The sequence below is a fragment of the Poeciliopsis prolifica genome, unplaced genomic scaffold (assembly GCF_027474105.1).
Source record: "Poeciliopsis prolifica strain line A6 unplaced genomic scaffold, Auburn_PproV2 SCAFFOLD088, whole genome shotgun sequence".
Classification (NCBI taxonomy): domain Eukaryota; kingdom Metazoa; phylum Chordata; class Actinopteri; order Cyprinodontiformes; family Poeciliidae; genus Poeciliopsis; species Poeciliopsis prolifica.
The window spans coordinates 723,195-744,591 of NW_026562463.1; the positions used below are offsets into that span (position 1 = coordinate 723,195).

Here is a 21,397-nt window from a genome sequence, read left to right on the forward strand (position 1 = left end):
TCAGGCTTTTCCACCTTGTACCGGCCAAAGGTTTCACACTTTAGCTAAAAATGGGTGTTGTCATCCATCAGATGGTAAAAAAATTAAATAAAAATACACAAATATCTAAAGCAAATAATAAAGATGCCATTATTTTATACAGTATTTCTAAGTTAAATGAAAATCTCATTGAGTGCATTTGATTTATGGCTTTATTTGGTATTATTTATAAATTGTTTTGTGAACCTTATAATTTTCTTTTTCATTTTACCTCTAATCTTAAACCATTATTAAACCAGGCAGTTCTACTGTATAAAAAAATACAGGTCTAAATCACGACTACAAATAGATGGCTCTCTGACTCATGTCCAAAACGGTCCAAGTGTTGTTTCAGTGTTGAAATCAAGTCCTTGGCTCAGTAGGCAGGGTGCATTGCTTGCTGTGATGGAAAGCAAGCCTTTTAATGAGTGTGAGAATAAAAAAAAAAAAAGAGCCTGCATGAGTCAATTGACAAAGTATTCCACTGAATTACACATAGTCAGTCACCTTACTGCTGTAACCCACGAACCTATAAACCATCTCTGACAGAGCACATAAAAAATAAATAAAACCAACGTTCTCTCTAAATTAGCTATTACAATTATAGCTATATCTTTAAATTCTCTGATTACCTACATATACGGCAGTATATTAGCGCCTTTGTCAACAAAACAACTATTGACAACATGGAGCAGAGAAAACAGGATTTACTGCTCATGTTCTTCAAAAGAGAGTGAAACACATTTTTTAATGGTTGGAGAGGTTCTATTATAAGTTATTTAAATGAAAATAAACAACAATTTGAATAAATCATTACCAAGTATGGAGAAAAGGAATATAAAAAGCTAAGAATACAGTTGTTCTTAATGCTGGGATGTAGGTCCTCTAAAAGGATTAAGGTCTTTGGTCTGCTTACAACCACTTTTAACAAATTGACAAGGAAATTCAGAGAGTCAAACTTCTGACTACAGTCCCTTTGGGGAGCTACACAGTAAATTGCCTAAGAGACACTGTTTGTAAGTGTGCTTTGGTGTAGCATTTTTGTATTATTTATTTATTTCCTAAGTCCTCAGGAAATGCTGTCAGCTTGTGTTAAAACTTAAAACCTCTCCTTGGAGAAGTTTTAAATAAAACCCTCCAAACAAAATGGTATTTTAATGTCAAAAGTCATGCAGCTCATTCATAGAAATGGTTGATATTGCTTCCAATTCCAATGCTGAAGAAGATCAATTGCAAAGACTGAAGACACATAAAAGAAATTGTGATATGATAAATTGGAAAGAAATAATGTAAAAATCCTAAGAACATGTGTTCAGGCAGCAACTCATTTTGTGTTATTTGTTGTATTTTATTGGCTCAAGCAGATTTTTGAGAATTTCATCATAATAAGGCTGTAAAAACCTTAAAAGTTAAATGTTTAAAAATACATAATGTAGAGGCAAAAGGGGATTTGCAATAAATCAAAGAAGCAAAGTTCAAAAGCCGTTGAGCTTCACAGTTTTGTAGAGAGGTTGAAAATATGTTTTAAAGAAAATGCATGTTTTGAACTTAAAGTTTAAGACAGCTATTTGAATTCTCTTTTCCCTTTGAATACTTTTTATGTGGGAATTGCTCAGGCTTTACAGCTTCTCTGCAAACAATAACTAAAATTAATATTTTTTGTGGTGTATAGCAAACAGAAACCATTTTGTGAATCCTCACTGTGTATGTAAACACTTGGTTTCCATAGCCAGCTAGCAGTAAAGTATGAAAGGTTGATACTAATTCTAACATAGATTTATTTCTATTCTCTTTAACTTTGTAAAACAATATTTTAACTCAACAATGTCATCTGTGCTGCTGCTCAGATGACATTGTTGAGTTAAATTGGTTTGTCCTTTAGCTACCACATGAAGCTGCAGACCTGGCTGAACTGCCTTCCATTTCAAATTTCTCCAAGCAGCAATCTGGTGCTATCATTTTAGTGAGTATATTTGTCAGAGAGTGATACTTTGTCAGCAGTCATTTTATTCTGACATTCTGCCCAGTTGTATTTTTCCTTACAGTTACATAAAATCAGACAGAAACACATCAAGTTCGTTTCTAAGTGTATGGCCTCAATATGCTTCTTCTACAGCTCCTCTTTGACTCCATATTTTTATTCAATCCACTAGTTGCCGTGGTGATCTGTGAGGCAGTAAAACATCCAAAGACCCTGAAGTCCAACTTCTTATATAATGATTCACTAAGAATGATTACTGTGTGTAGGAAGTTGACATTTAGTCTTGAAAATCCCCATGTAATTCACTTTTTCAAACAAAGAATCTAAAGCTGAGTTCTCAGGGAATACCACTGCCATTTTCTCTTCAGCTCTGATCCAAGAACCAAATATTTCCTTATTGGGTATCACTTAGAAATGCACCTGTTGCATTAGGCCTGCAGCCATCAAGAGTCATTGCGGAGTAAGAAACAGTAAATGTCAGTGTACCGGTGGGTTTACAAATAATAAGCATGCAGGCTCTGCTGTGTTTTTTTAACTGCTGAATACTAGGAAAGAATAGACGTGTGCTGCTATAAAACTAAGCTCAGTTAGACTGATTTAACATTTAAACATATGTGATTTTGCACTATTACTACTCTGTGTATGAGCCTCCACCATGTGGTCATACAGATCTGCAACTCATGCATAGAGGATGAAGCAAGGTCAGAGTGGTAAAACATGGAATGCTCTCTTCGTGGGCTGTACTCTATCTGCTGCATCCATTAAGTACAACCTACTATCAGTAGTGGTCACAGTTTGTGACTGTTCTGCTGATACAAAATGTCCAGATGGGTACAATTTGCAGTACATATACACAGGAAAAATAATTCATCACAAGGACAACACCACAAGTAGAGCGGATTACCTTTCAAAACCAGAACATAAATGGCTCGATTGCTAAATCAGCTGAGTGAAACGTGATGGATTAGATCTTCAAATGTTGTAACTGTTGTTTGGTCTACAGTATAGAGTAATTTAAAGGTTTAAAACTACAGGTACAAATACATATTTAAAACCACGGCTAATTATAAAAGCAGAAAAAAACACTATACACTGGAAAGATCAAAATTGATTAGAGGTGCAAACTCTTCAAAGCTTGGTTTGGATCTTAAAGATTTGTCTCTGTTTAAGCCATAGGACTTAACATTCTCCAAATTTCATCCATTCTCTTTAGACTGCCCTGATTGCTCTCCAAGTCACAAAAAATTATCCATTTTACCTCTGTGTAATGAGACATCATAACCAATTTCCCTTTGCACACGTTCCTTGATGCTCTTCGCTGTGGGACAGGAATGGAGTTTCCTGAGGAAAATAAATACATGCGGCTCCCTTTCATGTTTGTCAACAACTCCTATGGATATTGCAAGAGCAAGATTTGGAATTATTCTGTACCTGAATATTGAAGACTTCTTTCAATTTATCAAGGGTAACCGAGTGTGTCCAAGAAGGTATGAAATTCAAAATACAACAAAGATTATCCTTGGTGGGGGGTGTTTGATGCATTTACAACATTGAATCTGGTTCTAAAGGTTTAACAGCTAGCTGTGAATGTGTGCATGAGCAGAAACTCAAACAGCAGGGGGGAATTTGATTATGAAAACATGATGCTCATATTATCTGACTCCGACCTAGGTTTGGGGTTATTTCTTCAAAAAGCTTTTATGCTTTTTTTCCTTCAGTTTTGATATATTCAAACTTACTGAGATTAGAATATCTCTGCAGTGCAAAAGAAGAAAAACTTTCTTTCAAATGAAACATTTTTTAAATGAAAGAGTTGTACACATTGGACTGCACAGTCACATTCCATCTTTCTTTTCTTCCAACAAAAAACGTTATTTTCATGTTCAGCTGTTACATTTCGCATGGCCAAACTGAGTGACTAAAACTGAACTCGGTGACTTGTGCTACATCAACTACAAATTAAATGCGAGGGAATATCTTTTAAATTATAGCCAAATATGTATTCATTTTAACTTTAAAAGCAGCAAAAGGTCATTGTTTTTTTATTTTATTTTTTTTTTATTTATCCAAATACATAACCTAGGGACAAATTAAAAATTCAACTTTAATGGGAAGCCTCTGGGAAGTGGCCTTGCTAGTCACTTAGCTAAGTATGCATGTGGGGACAGTGGAGAAGAACCATTCCGATTGAACAGAAAGAAACCTGCAGAGGAACCTGACTCAGTACCGGCTGTTTACCTTGACTAGCCAGGAGCTGAAAGGACAAAAAACACTGAAGCTGCTGTCACAAAATACAAATAAGTTAATGGTGCAGATGAGTCAAACCACAAAGTGATGGATGAGCACAGTGTGAATTAAAAGAACATCTGAATTTTTGTGAGTTTATAATGCTTTCCTAAGATGTGTTGCATTTATCATTTTCAGACACTTATTGGGTAAGTAGCGTGTTGAATCCAGTGACATGTTTCTGCACACAGTAGTGCTTAATTGCTTTTACTGTTACTTTAGCTGTTGTTATTTTTCATCTGTGTGGAGCAACTGAAAATTTATGCAGTTAATGGAGCAGAGACATCTACTGACCCATCGAGCTTTTGTTCACTGTAGCAGTGCGTCGTTTAATATCCTGCAGACCTGCTGGCACAGCATTGCTGACAAACCTGGATTCCTAAGGCTTCAGCGGAATAACTGGATCGTGTCAGTAAAGGTTGACGAGGATGTGACTGACAAGCTGGAGGAGTGATGCAGAAATTTTCTGAAAGTGCAACTCTAGAGGTTTAAACTTTCAGAGGAGAGATGAGGTTGTTTCTTGAAGTCATCCTTTTCTTTTAAAGTAGATAAGCACCAACATTAAGATGAGACATACTTGGTTTGAAGCTAAAAGCTTAACCAACTCACCAGAGGCCAAGTTGTGTATATTTTAGCATTCAAAGTTCAGTAATGGAGTGCAGAAGTGTATCAGAAGTCTGACAAAGCAGTAGTGTAAGATGTCCAGCTAAAAGCTGCGGGGGCTCCTGGGAAATAGTGATGGAGGTGGTTCCCCTCATCTTCCATCAAGTCTCCTTAAATCAACTCCCATTTTCCCCCTGAAAGTCTGCTGAGGTAAGCAGGACATCCAACTGACTGTCCAACATGTTGAAGATCTGTTTCTCCAGCTTGGTCAGAAGACAACAAGCTATCTGTTCAAATAGCAATCTGGACATGTTGAAGATTCACTGAAAATCTGTCAAGTGAAGATAAGATGGTGACGTAATTACAAAAATTGATTGCAGGATCGCACAAGCAGATGAAATCAGATACACCATTTAAGAAGACATCGGCTACAAAAGACACAATCCATATTTTTAGCCAACCGAAACCCCTTCTCTCAGGTCCATCTTTGTGGGCAGACCTGAGGTCAATTCCCATGCCAGTTCTGTCAGTAAGAATGGGCAATAATTGCAAAATTGCAAGACCAAAGGTAAAAAAATAAAAATTGTTCTACCATAATAAAAAATTCTCTCAAAAAAGCCATTCTTCAGAGAATTCTGCTGTTATAACACATTAAAGCACAGAATGCTGTAGTAACATAAGAGAACTTGTCACCCTCCTAAACATGCATGTTCCATTTTAGATGCATAATATAATTTGAACAAGCAAAAGCAAATCCAACTCAACTTATGTTTGTAGTGTTCCAATGAATTGGGTAATGTCCCAGAAACAAGTTGTTTGAGTGTAGTGCGTGTCAGATTCAAAATCAACCTTCCAAGCAGGTGTGACTTGTGCTGCTGTGCCGAGGGAACCAAAAGACGACACTTCACGCTCCACAATGATCTGGGATTTACTCCATTGTGCCGTCGAGGTTATGTTTTGTTACACTCAGTTCTCGCTTGGCTGCGTCCGCTGTTCCCTCCCCTGGACTGACTGACTTGCCATGATAGTGGCTTTCAGCTGGACTTCTCACCACTGGGTGTTGGTGTGGAGCTTGCTTTAAATAACATGACAACATGTTTCACTGATATATGTCAGCCTTGCAACACATCTTCCTCCTGTTGTGGAAAGGATTTGCAAATTGAAAAACCTTGGTAAAGTTTGCATTGTGTTTATTCAGAAAACAATGCAGGCATGAGACAGAGGCTGTAATTTTCCTTGCCGGCAGACTGCAATTTGTTCCCTGTTGTTAATAGAGACATAGCTCACAGAACCTCTGCTTTATTATGCTATTTTGATGTGTGGAGTACTTTTACATCCATCTATGTGACTAGCATTTAAGCACTCGGGTGCGATTACTGTCCTCTTACTTTGTCACTTGTGCTTTTTCTTTCCTGTGAACGTGATCCCTCCATACCATTTACCTGCACAATTCAATATCCCCGGCTCTGACAGAGACGCATCTGTCATATTGATCCTCCTAAAGGGATTGAGGGAGCTCATCTGATGACATTCAGTCAAAACTTGACACAAGAGGGGGTTTGTAATGTTGACATTCTAAGAACACAAAGAGCTGTCCACCCTGCTTGCTTCACACTGACAGAAGAGAAGCATTCAAAATGGACTACATAATTTTTTTTTGCAGCTGTCATGGTTGATGCCAAAAGGTGGCATATCCATGTTTTCACAGTTTATTCTTCCAAAATTCACACAGAGGAATGAGATGATCACTCCAGACCTCAGGCTGACCTCTGTTAAGCTTGTTGTGTGTAACTGACCACCGAGCCGTATGAAACCATTTTTCAGCCGAGTCCATATTTGTTCTGAGAATGCCTGAAAACTTGAATGTTACAAATCTTTCTAAATCCAACAAAATGGGAATGGAAAACGTTGGCTTCACATGTGAAAAATCACGTTCCAAAACCATGTACCAGATGCAAATAAATCTTTGTAATCCATATGTAAAACAAGTGGATTTGGAATGTTTTACAGTATAAAAATGTGATTTCCTAATGTACACGTTGTTCACATCCTTCCTTTTACGCTGCACCTCCTTCCTGACAGCAGAGCCTCCCATAAATGCAGAGGCTAGTGAACATGAGGGCCGATTATCAGTTTTCCTAAAAGTAATTTGGGTGAAAGAAACCCAAAATATAAATTAATAAAAAGTACATAGAAAATATCTTAGGAAGATATATAACTGAGATTAGATTGTCACTTTGGATTTGCTTGTTACTTTTGCAAATCTTTACTGAAGTATTGAAACTGGAAATTTGGCAGTATTCATGTTTTATCTGTGATTTAAATGACTCAGGAAAGTGACACAAACAAGAGGGTGTGGGATGATATGTTTTACCTGAAATCAATAAATGACAAATAACTACTTGTTGTTGTACAAAATAAACTGTTTTTGCATTTTTTCCCAAGCAAATAAAAAACATATTTAAGCTATAAAGACAAAAAAAAAAAAAGAAAAGAAAATTATACTGAACTTTAGGCAGTCAATCTGCCAATTTGACCACTTATTCTCATGGTTCCTGTCTGAAATTAAAAAGGGGAAACAGACAGCCTGCCTCCATGTTTATGGAAGCCTTTTTAATATTACCACTGAGGCTCATTAAATTCAGGAATGTTCCTTCTAATACTGCCTCCAACATTGATAAGGGGACAGAAAATTGAAGATCAGCAGGAAGCACAGGGGGTGGACTGAGGGGGATGGAGGTAGCCAGCAGCAGATGAGAAGTGGGAGAAACAGATTGCTTTTGACTCCAGGTCTACTGGGAAAACCTGCTAAGTCTGAGCAGCAACGGGGGCAGACAGGCAGTAGGTGTAATGTCAAAGACTGCTTATCAGAAATGAAGAATCGTGCTTAATAGCCCACAGTTAAAACTACAGACTTACCCTGACATGAAGTGGCAGAGGGATTCGGCTCTAAAAAGGGTAATTAGAACAGCTGGTGAGTAATCAGCACAGAACAGGGTAGGTGGCGATGGGGTAATCCAGGAAGATGAGATGCAATATGGTTAGAGCCAAAGACCTTAATGCATTGTATGAACAACTGTAAGCTGGTGTCCTTGTTCACATTTGGTGAAAGAAAAGCACATTTGTAAGCCCAGAGAACTGACACAAGGTGAAGATAGAAAATAAAAACAAAAAAATCCATAACAGCTGCACTTGAGTATTGTAGAGTTTGATAGGTGACTGATGCCTATCTCCAGCGGTCAGTGGGTGATAGACGGGTCTCACCCTGAAAAGGTCGCCAGTCCACCACGGTACATTGCAAAGAAAGAAAGGTTATTTAAGGTGGCTCTCTATGTGTTCATCATAGCTACAACCCCAGCGTATGTGAAGCCTGGCTGTCAAAGAATCTTTTTTTTTTTTATTTTACAAAAAAATAAATATATGTGCTGGACACAATGTAATAAGTTTAGTTCAAGCAAAAAAGATTGAGATCAAATCATTGGAGATGTTGTTACAACTCCTTCTACTAAATAATAATAGTGATAATAAAAACTGTAGAGCAGATACGATCCAGCCCCTTTTGAATATTTCCAGCTTTAATCATAATTCATTCATTGTTTCGTTCCACATTTCTTATTGTGTCAAATTCTAAACTTTATAAAGCCCAATTGAATTACATTTTCTAAATTTTAACCAATGCAATAGGATAAATAATGAATAAAAGAACTTTATAGAAAGCAATAATGTGATTTTAAAAAAATGTTCATTGAGAATGTTTTTAATTGGAGCTTTATATGAACAGCATCTGAGCAGTTTTGAGTATAAAATGGTCAAAAAAAGTGAGAAGTTAAAAAATGTATTAGATTCAGTTTTACTTTTCTCCTCATCACTATTGACCCACTTTCTGCCTGAAGGCAAAGACCATGTGAATCTTTTGAGGCATAAAGTTGATTCTAAATGTTTTTCATATTACATTGTTCTCTTCAAAATAAAGCACATTTGTTGGGTTAAAACCAGCACTAAGTTCAGTTTTCTCCTGAAATAAACACCACTAATCAATATGCTTATTTGAATGGGTTTGTACTCAACATTGATAATACAACAATCTTACCACAAAAGTTTTAAAATATTTTTCTTTCAATGATTACAGATCTTGATAAATTATTCTCTCTCTACACAGACATAACTTTTGCCAAAAATCAAACTTAGGAAAGTTGATCCTGCACTTGTTTTTTTTCCCAAAAAGTGCTTGATGTGCATCAAGTTAACTTTTCAAGAGTAAACATAATAAGCCATCCATTTCCATTTGACTTAATGCAAAAATAAGCCCACTAGACACACAAAAAAAGCAAAAACAAACAAACTGAGAATACGTAATATATGGCAAATACTTAATGGCCAAAATATGTATTTTTTAAAAAGCATCTCCTGCACCCAAACACCCCAGATCTAAAATGGCCTTTTAATAAAACCTTAAAGAAAATATCACTGCTTTTTCCTCAGAATCACCATATCGACTTTTTCCCACTTTGCGCTTAGCAGAATATTGAAGTGTGCACTTTGACAGTTTGTGCATAGGGAACATCCTGATTACAGCTGAGACCAAAACAGAGTCCGAGGTCAGGAGCACAATCTGTTTTGCAGACTGACTCAGGGGTCCCATGTCAGGCGGGTGGCTGCAGTCTGAAGCTGTGGCCTGTTGGCCCCTGCAATCATACACACCCCAGGGGTTTTGTGTGTTGTAGGGAATATATAAAATCCTGCAGAGGCCCCATTTATTTATTTTTTATGTATATACATATATATAAATGTCAGTAGGACAGCAATCTTCATCGCCATGTTGTGTAGGGTGATAGGATTTCTCTGGGCATTTTTAAAGATTTTACTTTGCTACTTCAGTTTATTCAAGTTCTATTATTCTGCATAGGTGGCTATCTATAATATTACTGACAAAAGTTGCATATTCAAATGTTCAAGAACTTGTCTTATGATCTAAATGCATTTTTATGCCGCCTCCAGTATCAAATAAAATGTGTTTGGTTGAAGTCAGGATGTTCTTGTGATGTTGACAAAATTGCTATCTACTGGAATGGCATGGGAATCCTACATTATTATAAAAAAAAAAAAAAAAAAAAAACCTGTGGAAAAATGACCACTTAAAAATATATATCCAAAGTTGCATAGAAGCTATCTGAGATAACATTTACCATGGTGTCAGGTGTTAATTAGTCAGGAAAGGTTTGAAATGTGATGCAAATTTCAAACCTTTGTTAATCCTGACTCCTCAGACCTCATCCAGACAATCAGCAATCACTGGCTCCTCTAAGCAGCTGCCTGACATTTTGAAAATTAAAATAGTTAACCAGAAAGCAAGGAAAAAAGGATGAAGTAGCAAAGCCTTCTCAGGTGAAGGTTTACCTTAGCTTGTAGCCTGAAATGACTGTCATCACAGCGAGGTTAAAACAGAAAACTACAAAAACCTCTACAGATGAGTACTTATGGTAGAGGTCTGAAACTCCAGTTCTCAAGACTCTCTGTTACACACCTTTCAGACACAGCCCAACTCTAACACACCAGAGTCAAATGAATGCTTGATGGACAGACCTCTGTCCAGCGAGGTAATTCAGCGTTTTGATTCAGGTGTGTTGAAGCAAATGTTGAAGGTCAGTGACATCCAAAGGCTGGAGCTGCAGAACCCTGGCTTATAGATTTTCCAGAAAGACAAAATAAATCTACAAAATGCCTACAGGAGGATAACCTCTGAAAAATAATCTTCTACACCAGCACTCCATGACAAAAGTAACTCATAAAAAAGTTTTTGGGGCAACTTCCCATAAAAATGTCAGGATTCTAATGATCATTTAGCATTCTTTTAGTGTTTTAAAGAAATGTGCAGGATTAAAAAAATAAAATAAAATAATAATAATAATAATAATAATAATAATAATAATAATAATAATTAGATAAACAAATAAATTAATTAATTAAAAGGCGCTTGTTTGAACAAAAAAGTGAGGAGTTTTGTGAAAAGAACATTTTACTGATATTTGGCACAGTTATGATTTTGTTTCATGGCCTTTAATTTCGGGAATATTCCACAGATGAGGAAATCAATACAATATCAGGCTGCTCTGAAAGAAAATTTGTGTAAGACTGAAGATGAAAACAAATGAAGACAGTCCTAACTTACAGCAAATAACCTAAGACGAACACATCTGGAGGTGCAGTCAAAGATTTATCACAATAGAGCAACACCTTTTTGTTATGAAATTAACACAAAAGTCATTTTACACCTTAGTAGAATTAGTAGAATTGCAAATGGGCTACCACTGGGCCTTTGAAGAGGATAATGACCCAAAACACACAGGAAAATCAACATAGGAATGGTTTTGGTAAAAAAAAAAAAACCCCACTGCCCAGTCCTAAATCCCAAAGAAAACCTGTGGAGAAGAGAGCTTGATGAATAGTTAATGGAACGATATTGTGTAAAGAGAAACATACGCTTCAACCTGATTAAAGTTACAAATGTGGTGGCCTGAGGGAGATTAGGGGTTCCTAAAAAGTAGCAGCAGCAGGGGGTCAGTGATTCTGTTAACAGTTCTTTCTTCCCGTGTGATCTCTGTCTGCCCACTGAAAAAAATTCACTCAAATTAAAAGCTTTACTTTTCTCCAAAAAATAAATCAGTGTGTAATCATTGTGATTATTGTAATATGAATTAATTTTAACACTTAAAATCTTTTTTTCTATGTATGAGGTGTGCCAATATTTCTTTCCTCCTCGGTGGAATCTTTACATATCTTCAAGAAATACGTCGATTTTTGGCTCACTTGCTCTGTGCTGAATGTAACCGGAAAATTTGACCATGAATGCCACTTAACAGATGATACTTTTTTTTCCTCTTTAAACCTTGCACACTATGTAACTGTGCAAGAAAATGTTTATTTCTGTTTTGGTTAAGTTTGCTGCAGTGCATTTTTTTCAATATGTTTCCCTGTATGTTTTTATGACTGTTCTAGAATAGGTAGCTTAAAGATGACTAAGTAAAAGAATATGGTAGACATATGTGATGGAGTCCCCATACTTATCGGCTAATATTAGGATACCTTTCAAGAAGCTTTGGACATTTTTTGTGAGATGTTTTTGTTTTTCAAATTTTATCTGGAATAAATCAAGGTGTTTTGTAATTTTATTTTTATAAAAAAAAAATACATGGTTAATAAAACACATACCTATGATTGTCAGAATTCAAAAAGATTCATACACTCTACCCATGATGAACTACTTTGCAAACAGGAAATCTAAAACTATCTTCCTTGAGGATGTAGCACTGACCGACCAAATCGGATGTTTCAATTAGTTCTCCCTCATCAATATGTCTGGGTCCGGCCATTAAGCAGGCACATCATCAAACTTTGTTAGAAAAATATGTGATGTGGTTCCTAATAGTGTGTTTAATGACAAAAGCGTGCTTCAAAATGCGCAAACTGTCATTTTCAAGGCCTCATAAAAACAAGCCTGCTGGTTTTACTGACACTTGAGCCTCCCTGTGTATCAACAAAGGAGGTATGATACTTAAGATCATGCATTTTCTACTGTGTGCTGCATGCATTTTGTTTTCCTTCATCGTGTAAGTGGGAGCAGGAACAAAGAGTGCTTTCTTGACATTTATTTGGGAATAAGAATAGGAATTTCTCAGATATATTTATTTATCTACCTAACTGATTTTCTGTATTTTACCAGAGAAGTCATTCTTGCAAGCACTGTGAACAATTCAAGGGCTTTGTTGTGCTGCTGTAAATATTTGTGTGTTGATTCTAGCTCATACTGTCTGTGCAGCATCATGGCAAGGAGAAGCAGATGGACTATTGTTAAATTGTGTTGGATCACCATAATTCTCCTCTGCTGATAAAGTCGCTGTGTGCTAAACACTGTATTAGATAGAATGGATAGAATAATCTATGAAATGAGTTTTTGCAAATATGTTGAAGAACGTACTAATCTCTATAAGGAATAAATTAAAACAGTGACTTACAAATCACTTAAGAGCTGTTCTCATCTTGAACAATAGGAGTCGGTATATTAAAAAAAAATAAATACCATGACAACATATATTTTTGATTAGAATTTCAGTTTCGTATTCCTGTTCAAAAGCAAACTAGCACTGGCACAGTTGCACAGCTACCTGCAACAGAAAGCTAGAAAAGTAGCAGTTTCAAAATCCAGTGAAACATTTCTGGTAACAAGCCACCTTCATTTTGTTTGTAGAGATAGTATTTCCTCACATTGAGGTTGATACTCGGTGGATTATAATAACAAATCTGCTGTTACTCATAAGTAAGCCAAAATGCAGCACCTGAGAGTAAACAACTAATTGCCCCCTAGGATTTAGTAATCGAAAGGCTAAATGACAGCCAGGTGTTGCAAATCAAGTGCCCTTGATTAACTGATTATCAGCTGGTGTGAACACCTTGTACCAACAAAATTACCATCAGGCTGGTTGTTGGTCTGCAGTGCTCAAGTGTGAATTAACACAACGGCTATAAAGACATTTTAGAAAATTACATTTTATTGATTAAAACTGACTTAGTCAGGTGTGATGAATCAATCATCTTTCTTCCTGCAGCTGCTTCATATTTCGCCCAACATTTTTCATAATGCTCATTTACAATAACATTTTAAAGTCCAATTGCTTCTTCCCAATGGACAGAGAAACTACTCCATTCTATATATATATATATATATATATATATATATATATATATATATATATATATATATATATGGATTTTTTGTGTGTGTGTGCATACATAACTGAGAAGCATAAAAGTAGTGTATTTTTCTTAGATGAGAGGAAGATGACTCAAAAAAAAAGATAAATAAATGAATAGCTGAAAATTGTGTTCAGCTTGTGAACAGTTTGTGGAACCACGTTGCGTTAAAGTTACTACTTTACAAACAGAAAAATGATTGCCCATTCTTCTATGTCAGACAATTAAACATCATTCAGATTGGTTGGAGCATCTATAAACAATAATTTTCAGTACCACAAATTCTTGACTCTATTTTGTTGTGGAGGCTTACTAGGTCTTTCTAATATGTGACTTTAAACCATTTCAATGCAAATCTGTGTCATTGAATTGAGTCATTGTCCTGCTGAAAGTTGAACCCAATCTTTAATCTTTTCCAGCCATATTTGCCCCATAACTACAACCAAGTTTTCCTGTTCAAGAAAAAACATCCTTTCCTCATGTTACTGCAACCACCATGTTTCAAATGGGGAAGGTAAATTGTACTGTTAATGTTCCACCAAAAAGGTTTCATGTGCTTGCAGTTACCCCTGCTTCCATCGGGGGTAACTGCTTGCTCTGAACTTTCTTAAGAGGCAAATATTTTTCAAAACCTGGCCTATCTTTCCTTCCGCTTTACATTTATGCATTACTTTGTGTTAGTCTATCACATAAAACCGAACCAAAACACTGATATTTTCAGTTGCGTCATGACAAAATGACACAACAAGGGGAATGCAATACCTTTTTGAGGCTTTGTGAAAACAAAGTCTCAGGTTTTGTGATGATGCTTTAGTAGACAAACAAGTTTCTGCACCCTTACTGAGATTTTGTTTTACCCAGAACATCAGCTGCTGCTACTTACAAAGAAAATGAAACATGTTTCATCTGCAGACAGAAGGAATGGCCTCTAACATTGTTAAATATTACATGATGTGAGGGAGCTGTTAGCAGTTATCCACTCTGGTACTGTGGGTCCACATGCAGGCCTGCTCTCCTCATATCACCATGCCATCTGGAGGGAAACTTCACTGTCTCCCTGCCACTCTGTCTCATTAGTATTCCTCTTACACAGACTGGAAAGGAGCAGTGTGTGTGTGTGTGTGTGTGTGTGACATTTCTCCAAAACATAAAAGAGTCAACACTACTGAGGATTAATTGAGCAGTTAGGGAGCCCACCTCGGACAAACCTGGCTCATTTCAGGTAATGAGAGCACTCTCCTTTTCCTAATCCTCATTGTTATCCTCAGCTGAGTGCAAAGCAGCCCTTTCAGCATGTCTGCATCCACCAAAGTTGTCCACAAATGGACCCAGGAGTAGATACTTAATGTTTTTGTTAAGCACAGGCTTAAATGTCTCTCTGATATTGACAAAAGATTCCCTCAGGTGGGCTTTCCTCTCAGTCGTTGTCGGTCTCTTTTTTTCTCATTTTTTTATTTTTTGAGAACTCTGTCAGCAAATGGTGAGATTGAGATTATCTCAAATGATGCTTTGAGCAGTGTTTCCAGTATTCAGCGTGAGCTGTGCTCAAAGACTGATCCTTTCCTGTCAACACCACATGGCCTCTCATTAGTGCCTCAGTGTGAAGGAACTTCCCTGTCAGGATTTCCTTACAATATCACCGTTTTTAGTTTTATTAAATTAACTTCTATGCTACACTTAAACAGTGAATATGTTGACAGTGAATATGTTGACAGTTTACTTATTGAGTAGAATGTACATTTCCCTTTAGTAAAACCAAACTGAACTTTTTTTACAGTAAATATTTCAGTAAAAACAATGATGCAACTAGTACATTTGCATAAAGACTGAAGGGGATTTGGAGTCATGGATTTCAGTTTTGAGACAGTCTGAGTCAAAACGGGATTCAAGGAAATAACTTTGCAGCTTAACTGTATTCTGAACTTGTTAGACTTCCTGAGTGCAAAACGTTCATAACAATAGATATTTGCACATTTGATGCCTTGAAACACAGTGTAAAACACAAGAAAAAACAAAATAAACCTATGAAAGTCTTATTACTGTTTTAATAACTTTAATAACTTTAAAACTAGCAATTGTGATACTGTCAAATTAATGTCTCACTCAGTGGATTTAGCAAGCCTACTTTTTGTGAGCACATGTAAATACAGTATTCAAATTGGTAAATATGAAAATAAAATCCTGAAAAATTAGGAATTCTAACCTGCAGTCAATATTGTTGTGCTCAACGTACAAAAATATTTTACATTTATGGAAACGTTATCTGTGATTTGCAGCTGTCTTGGCTGCATTTCCCCTCAGGGATCAATGAAGTTCATTTTAATCTCCACAAAAAACCTTCTTACAGACTCAAGACAGTTTTCCTCAGCGGAGAAGTCATGAAGAAATCACAGTAATACGCATTTGTAAATCCTCTAAGACCCACCTCGCCAGCAGTCACCACAAACCTGAAAGTGAGGGATGTGAGATACACTGAATTTGGCATCAATGAGGCATGAATAAAGAATTGTATCCAGCTTGTTTGCAGCTATGCTTCATTCCCATCCACAAACTTTCTGGCTTTTGTTGGGTTTCGGCACAGGGAACAAGAACTTCTTTTCCCTTTGCAGCTGAGGGATATTCTGAAAGCCTTATGTATTGCGAAAATGAACAAAATGAATTCTTCAATTGGTGAAAACGTACAGTAACTGAGCCTCTAATCGTTTTCCTGCTCAGTTTATATGTCAAGTATATGAATAATATCAGGTCATGTTATGGCTGTGAAAACTGTCAGCTTCTGCAAAAATAAAAGGATAACTTTGAGTAAATGCTTTCTTCTCTGCCAGCTATATTAGTAGGAAGATTGCAGCAAAATTCCTGCGTTAACCTTTGACATTAAGGCAATTTGCTCTCCAAGAATCCAGACTTGTAATATTTTGAAGCAATCTTAATCACCACCTTTCTTTTGGACAGTCTTTCAAAATATATGGGTACTTTCTTTTTAGTACAGCACATACACATACTCTTATTGTTTGGTTTAATATATTTAAAGTCAATATTTTGAGGGTAAAGAGAGAATCCTATTGCAAGGGAAAAAAGTCATATCAGAAATCTTTGGAAATCTAGAAATGTTTGTTACATCCACTTGTTAAATCTATTTCTGACTATTTTTCAGAGAACAAGATTTACATACCAACATACTGCAATGGATGAATAAAATTAAGGACAGTGTATTTCTCAGCTCTTCTCTAAAATATTTGCTGGTCTTTTTTCTATCTCTTTAAGAAAGAAGGAAGATGTCAAAGACTGTACATCTGCTGTGGATAGTGATAGTGTTTAAAGACCTTTTGGGAGATTGGAGAACATTATTGATCCAGGTCAGCTTAGAAGCGTGATGCCTCTTGTCGTGTCAACCTTCCAGACTAGTCAGGTCTTCTGTTTCAAGTCTGCTCTGCATTCCCAGAATCAGAACCAAACATGGAGAAGCAGCATTCAGTTTTTATTCTCCACTCATCTGGAACAAACGTCCAGAAAACACTGATTCTGGAGCCCAAAATCCATTTAAATTAAGGCTAAAAGCCCACATGTTTAGAGTTGCCTGAACACTGATTTATTGTAATCTTCATTAAAATATTTGATGGTTGTCATCAAATGATTTTGATAGAGGCATTTAACAAAATATAATGTTTGTTGCTTTTTTGCTGTTCCCAATATGACTGGTGTTTGTATTATGTTTTAATCATGGAAAGCGCTCTGAACTATTAGTTGCTGAAACGTACCAGACAGGTAAACCTGATTTAAGTTTACACTCATGTGGAACCATTGAAATGCTTTCAAAACCTATGAACTGAAGATGATCCCCATGTGATAAAAATAAATTGCTGTAACACTTTTGTTAAAACTGTTAAGTTATGCGATTTTCACGTAGAATTTGTAAATTACACTTAAAGCTTATGAGAAAACCTTAAAATAAAGTCCATAATTTACATGCAACACCCATGTAAAACCAATCTGATTATAATTGATATGCATTTGACACCAACAAATTACCTGAAATGCTCAGGTAAAATCCATACATGCTGATGTGAAACCTATAAACTATGTAAGACTGATAAATTGCAGGTGACAATGAAATTTAACACAAATTACACAATCTCAACTGGCTCTACTAAATGTGGTGTAACAGTGGAATAAATGTAAAACAATTGCATTTTATTGCTTATGTGAACACCATAATTTACTTACAAAGCTCCTAGTTTTTATGTAAGGCAAATGTAAATTAGAAATGATTAAAAAGCAAAGAGAAAGGAGCTTCAAGTGAAATGCATGAAATGCACTGGTTTGATGTTAAAACCAGTGGTGCCAATGGTGTATTTTTCTTTATATGCGATCATATTTAAAATCAAATCAACACATTTTTTCTGCAATGGTGTATTTGTCGAATAGAATAAATTATCAAATTATCAAGTAAAGAAATAGATGAAAAACAACTCTTTATTAACACTGTTATCTTATTCTTTATTTTGTCACAATTGTATGTCAAATATATATACGCCTATATGACATATATTATATGACATATATAATTTCATTTCTTTACAATAGAGAAACAACATAGAGATGACACACTATTTTGGTTTCTAAGTAGAAGCTTTTTAAATAGTGACTTTTCTTCATAACACTGTTTAAATCAAGCTTCCACCCAAGTCACGCTTTAGTTTTTCTTATAGAGTCACATTTATTCACAATGTGTGTTTGTTTGTCTCTTTGTGGCTTCATGTCTTTTGTGTCAAGTTTTTCTTTTTTTTTTTTTTTTTTTTTTTATCTCAACAACAATTCACTCTGTTAGTCTCCCGTTAGAATTGATCGCCATCTGTTACTGGTCCATGTGGCCACACAGATGGTCCCACAGTCTAGCCATCCCGAGCCACCAGCAAAGGTATTCCGTTATTAGAAATGGTGTCTTTGAAGCTTTACAAAGTTAATCCAATCAGCTCGCAGAGGGCTTGGCATAAGTGTTTCCAGTTCCTCTGCAGCTGGGTCCTTTGGTGGCCAGGAAGCTGTCCGCCCTTCTGTTTGCGAGAGATGTCTGACCTTGGCACTGTCCCTGGACTTCTCTTTGGTCCTCCACCTTCACACCGCTGGATCCACTTCCCGTGTGCTCGGCTCCAGCTAAATATTGGACACCTTTTCCGTCAGACTCCGGCTCAGTCTCAGCCTCCGCCTCCAGAGTGTTTGTGCCACCGCGACGGCTCTCACTGTGAGATCTGTACATTTCCTCCTGGCTGGAGAGGCTTTTCTGCTTTAAACCTTGCACGATTTCCTCTGTGAACTCAACAGAGCAGGAAGCCTTTGTGAGGTTCTTCTCAGATTCCAGCAGAGCATGTGTCACAACAGGGGGGTTCATGCTGCAGGCTGAAATGTCCGTCTCTAACCAGACGTTCCCAGGCGGACGGGAAGAATTGCCGGTGGGCTTCACCAGCTCCCCTGACAGCGCAGGTTGCCACTTTAGGAGCCCCGCTTGGTTCCGGTCACTCGTGCGAGCAGATTCGGCCTCGGGGTCACATGCTTGGAGTGACGGGATGATGGGTACAGAACGAGCACGCAGGGAGTGTGGCAGGAAAGTGGTTCCCTTGTCCAGGCGGGTGCATGGGACCTCAGTCCATCCTTTTCTGGCAGTAGTGTGAGCAAGAGCAGTCCTGGTGAGGAGAGCGCCAACCTTTCTGCTGGCTGAGTCACACCTTTGGGCAAAAGAAGGAACAAACAGGACAGCATATTAATAAGAGTGGATGGGATTTACAGTGTCTTGCAAAAGTAGTAATTTCTCTTGAACTTTTCACATTGTAATGCATTTCACTGGGATTGTATGTGATAAAACAACAAAAAACAGTGGACAGTTGTGAAGAGGAAGGGAATTATATATTTGAAAATGGCTCATGAATTTGTAAACAGTCCCTTTTATTTTGCTATGCCTAAATAAAGTTCTAGTTACCTTCAGTAAACAGAGGTCACCTAAACTGAGAATAATTACTGAAGCAGTCAGAGGGGGGCATGGCAACTGTGGACAATCTGGAAACAGGACAGACAGTTTTAATAAAAAAATCAAAAAAAAAATCTGACCTTTACAAAAGGTTGAAAAGAAGAAAAGAAAGCCATCATCAGTCCTGTTAGCATTTTCCCACAAACAAGTGAGAGCAAAGTTGAACTTTTTTGGCACATTATGCCTTTTGTGACACATGATGGTGATGGCATCATGCCCATTCTTTTGTTGCAAGAAACAAGCTTCATTCTCTAGATGGGAAAAGCTGGTGGAGACGTATCCTTAGACTGTCTGCAGTATTTGAGCAAATGGTGGTGATACAAAAATAAATGTTGTATTATAGCTATCAATACAAATCTCCACTACACTTTTCTACTTTGCAATTATGTGCTACTTTGTGTTACGATCCTTGACTTTTGTAACAGAAAAAATTTAGTTTTTGCATGACAAACTTTGGGGAAGTTGATGAGCATGACAACTATTGCCCTATTTTATCCTTTTTAATCCCAGGGATTCTGTTGGTACAAGTAATAAAAAAAACTGTTTAATAAAGACACAATGCAGTAACCATGTGTGCTTTACATTTTAATGCATTTCCACAGGAAAAAAAAAATCTTGCACCAACATAATTATTATTATTTAGTTATTGTTCTTGCATAATCTTTGACTAATTATTCATAATCCTCAGCATGAGCAGCCTTGTTTGTTACTGAATAAATGCTTAACTGAGAAATCCATTCTTTCATGACTGCCTAGTGTGCCTTATCAAAGTTTAAAGGCTCCAGCAGCAGAGCAGCTGGATTCCTTACTCTGGCTGCTGTAGATATGCACATGAACATGTTGTACACATATCACTGTGCTCTAGTTTTACTTTAAAAGCCGAAGGTCATTATGCTTCCTTTGACAAGTCTTCAATTTAACATTTAGGGCAAAAATGTTATGTTTCCCGATGTTTCCTGATGTTTCCCCGTCACCTGCATCTTTTTTTGAAATAGTGTCACACTCTGTTGAAGGTTCCCAGAGCAGTAAAAAGCTGGAAACGTGGTTGGCGTAAAGAAACTTATCAAGAGTCAAGTGGGTGAATTTCTGTGTATTTGCACATGAAAGTTAATATTGTCACAGCCGAAGGGGACAGTCAGTGTTATTGTCAGCCTTCTGAGACTGTTTGTAGCATAACCAAGTTTAAATAATTGAATTACTTTCCCACTCCCTTCTTGATATAAGAAGGACAAATGCAAGCTGGAGGTAAATCCGTCAGATGAAAACATATCTAAAAATAACTCCCACAGCGAATTTGACTTCAATTCCATCGCGGACTGCAATGGGTAAATGTTTTGACACTGGATAATAAAACCGACTGCGGGGATTTGTTGCCACATAATGGAAAACACAGAAGAGTATTCTCGTGTTTGTTTGCCATCTTTGCCCCTATCTGCTTTTTTTCTTTTCTTTTTTTTTTGTTGCCTCCATCTTTACACCTCTCATCATCTCTGCCCAGTCGTTTTCCTGTCCTCGCTTCCTCCCCCCCTCGCTCATTCTCCTTTCCACCTCCTGTTTCTCATTTCCAGAAATGAGAGGGTGTATCCATGGCAACATGGGAGATGAGGGGGCTGAGGTGGAGAGGTAGGGGGGAGGGGCCGGTGAGCCTGCTGATGTGTGGCTCGTACGTTGAGAAATGGGTCATTTTTAAATCAAAAAGAGGCAAACCCAATGTTTGGATCAAAGGTGCAAAAACATTTACT

General features: G+C 37.0%; 1 protein-coding gene across 1 annotated transcript in view; it reads right to left on the reverse strand.

Annotated features, from left to right (window-relative positions):
* Positions 1-18,112: 18,112 nt before the first annotated feature.
* Positions 18,113-21,397, reverse strand: part of nrg3b (neuregulin 3b) — a 231,349-nt gene continuing 228,064 nt past the window's right edge. The window contains exon 9 of the mRNA XM_055022620.1: positions 18,113-19,356. Coding sequence (XP_054878595.1) covers positions 18,606-19,356 — 751 coding nt within the window. The 3' untranslated portion in view covers positions 18,113-18,605. The remainder of the gene's footprint in view (positions 19,357-21,397) is intronic.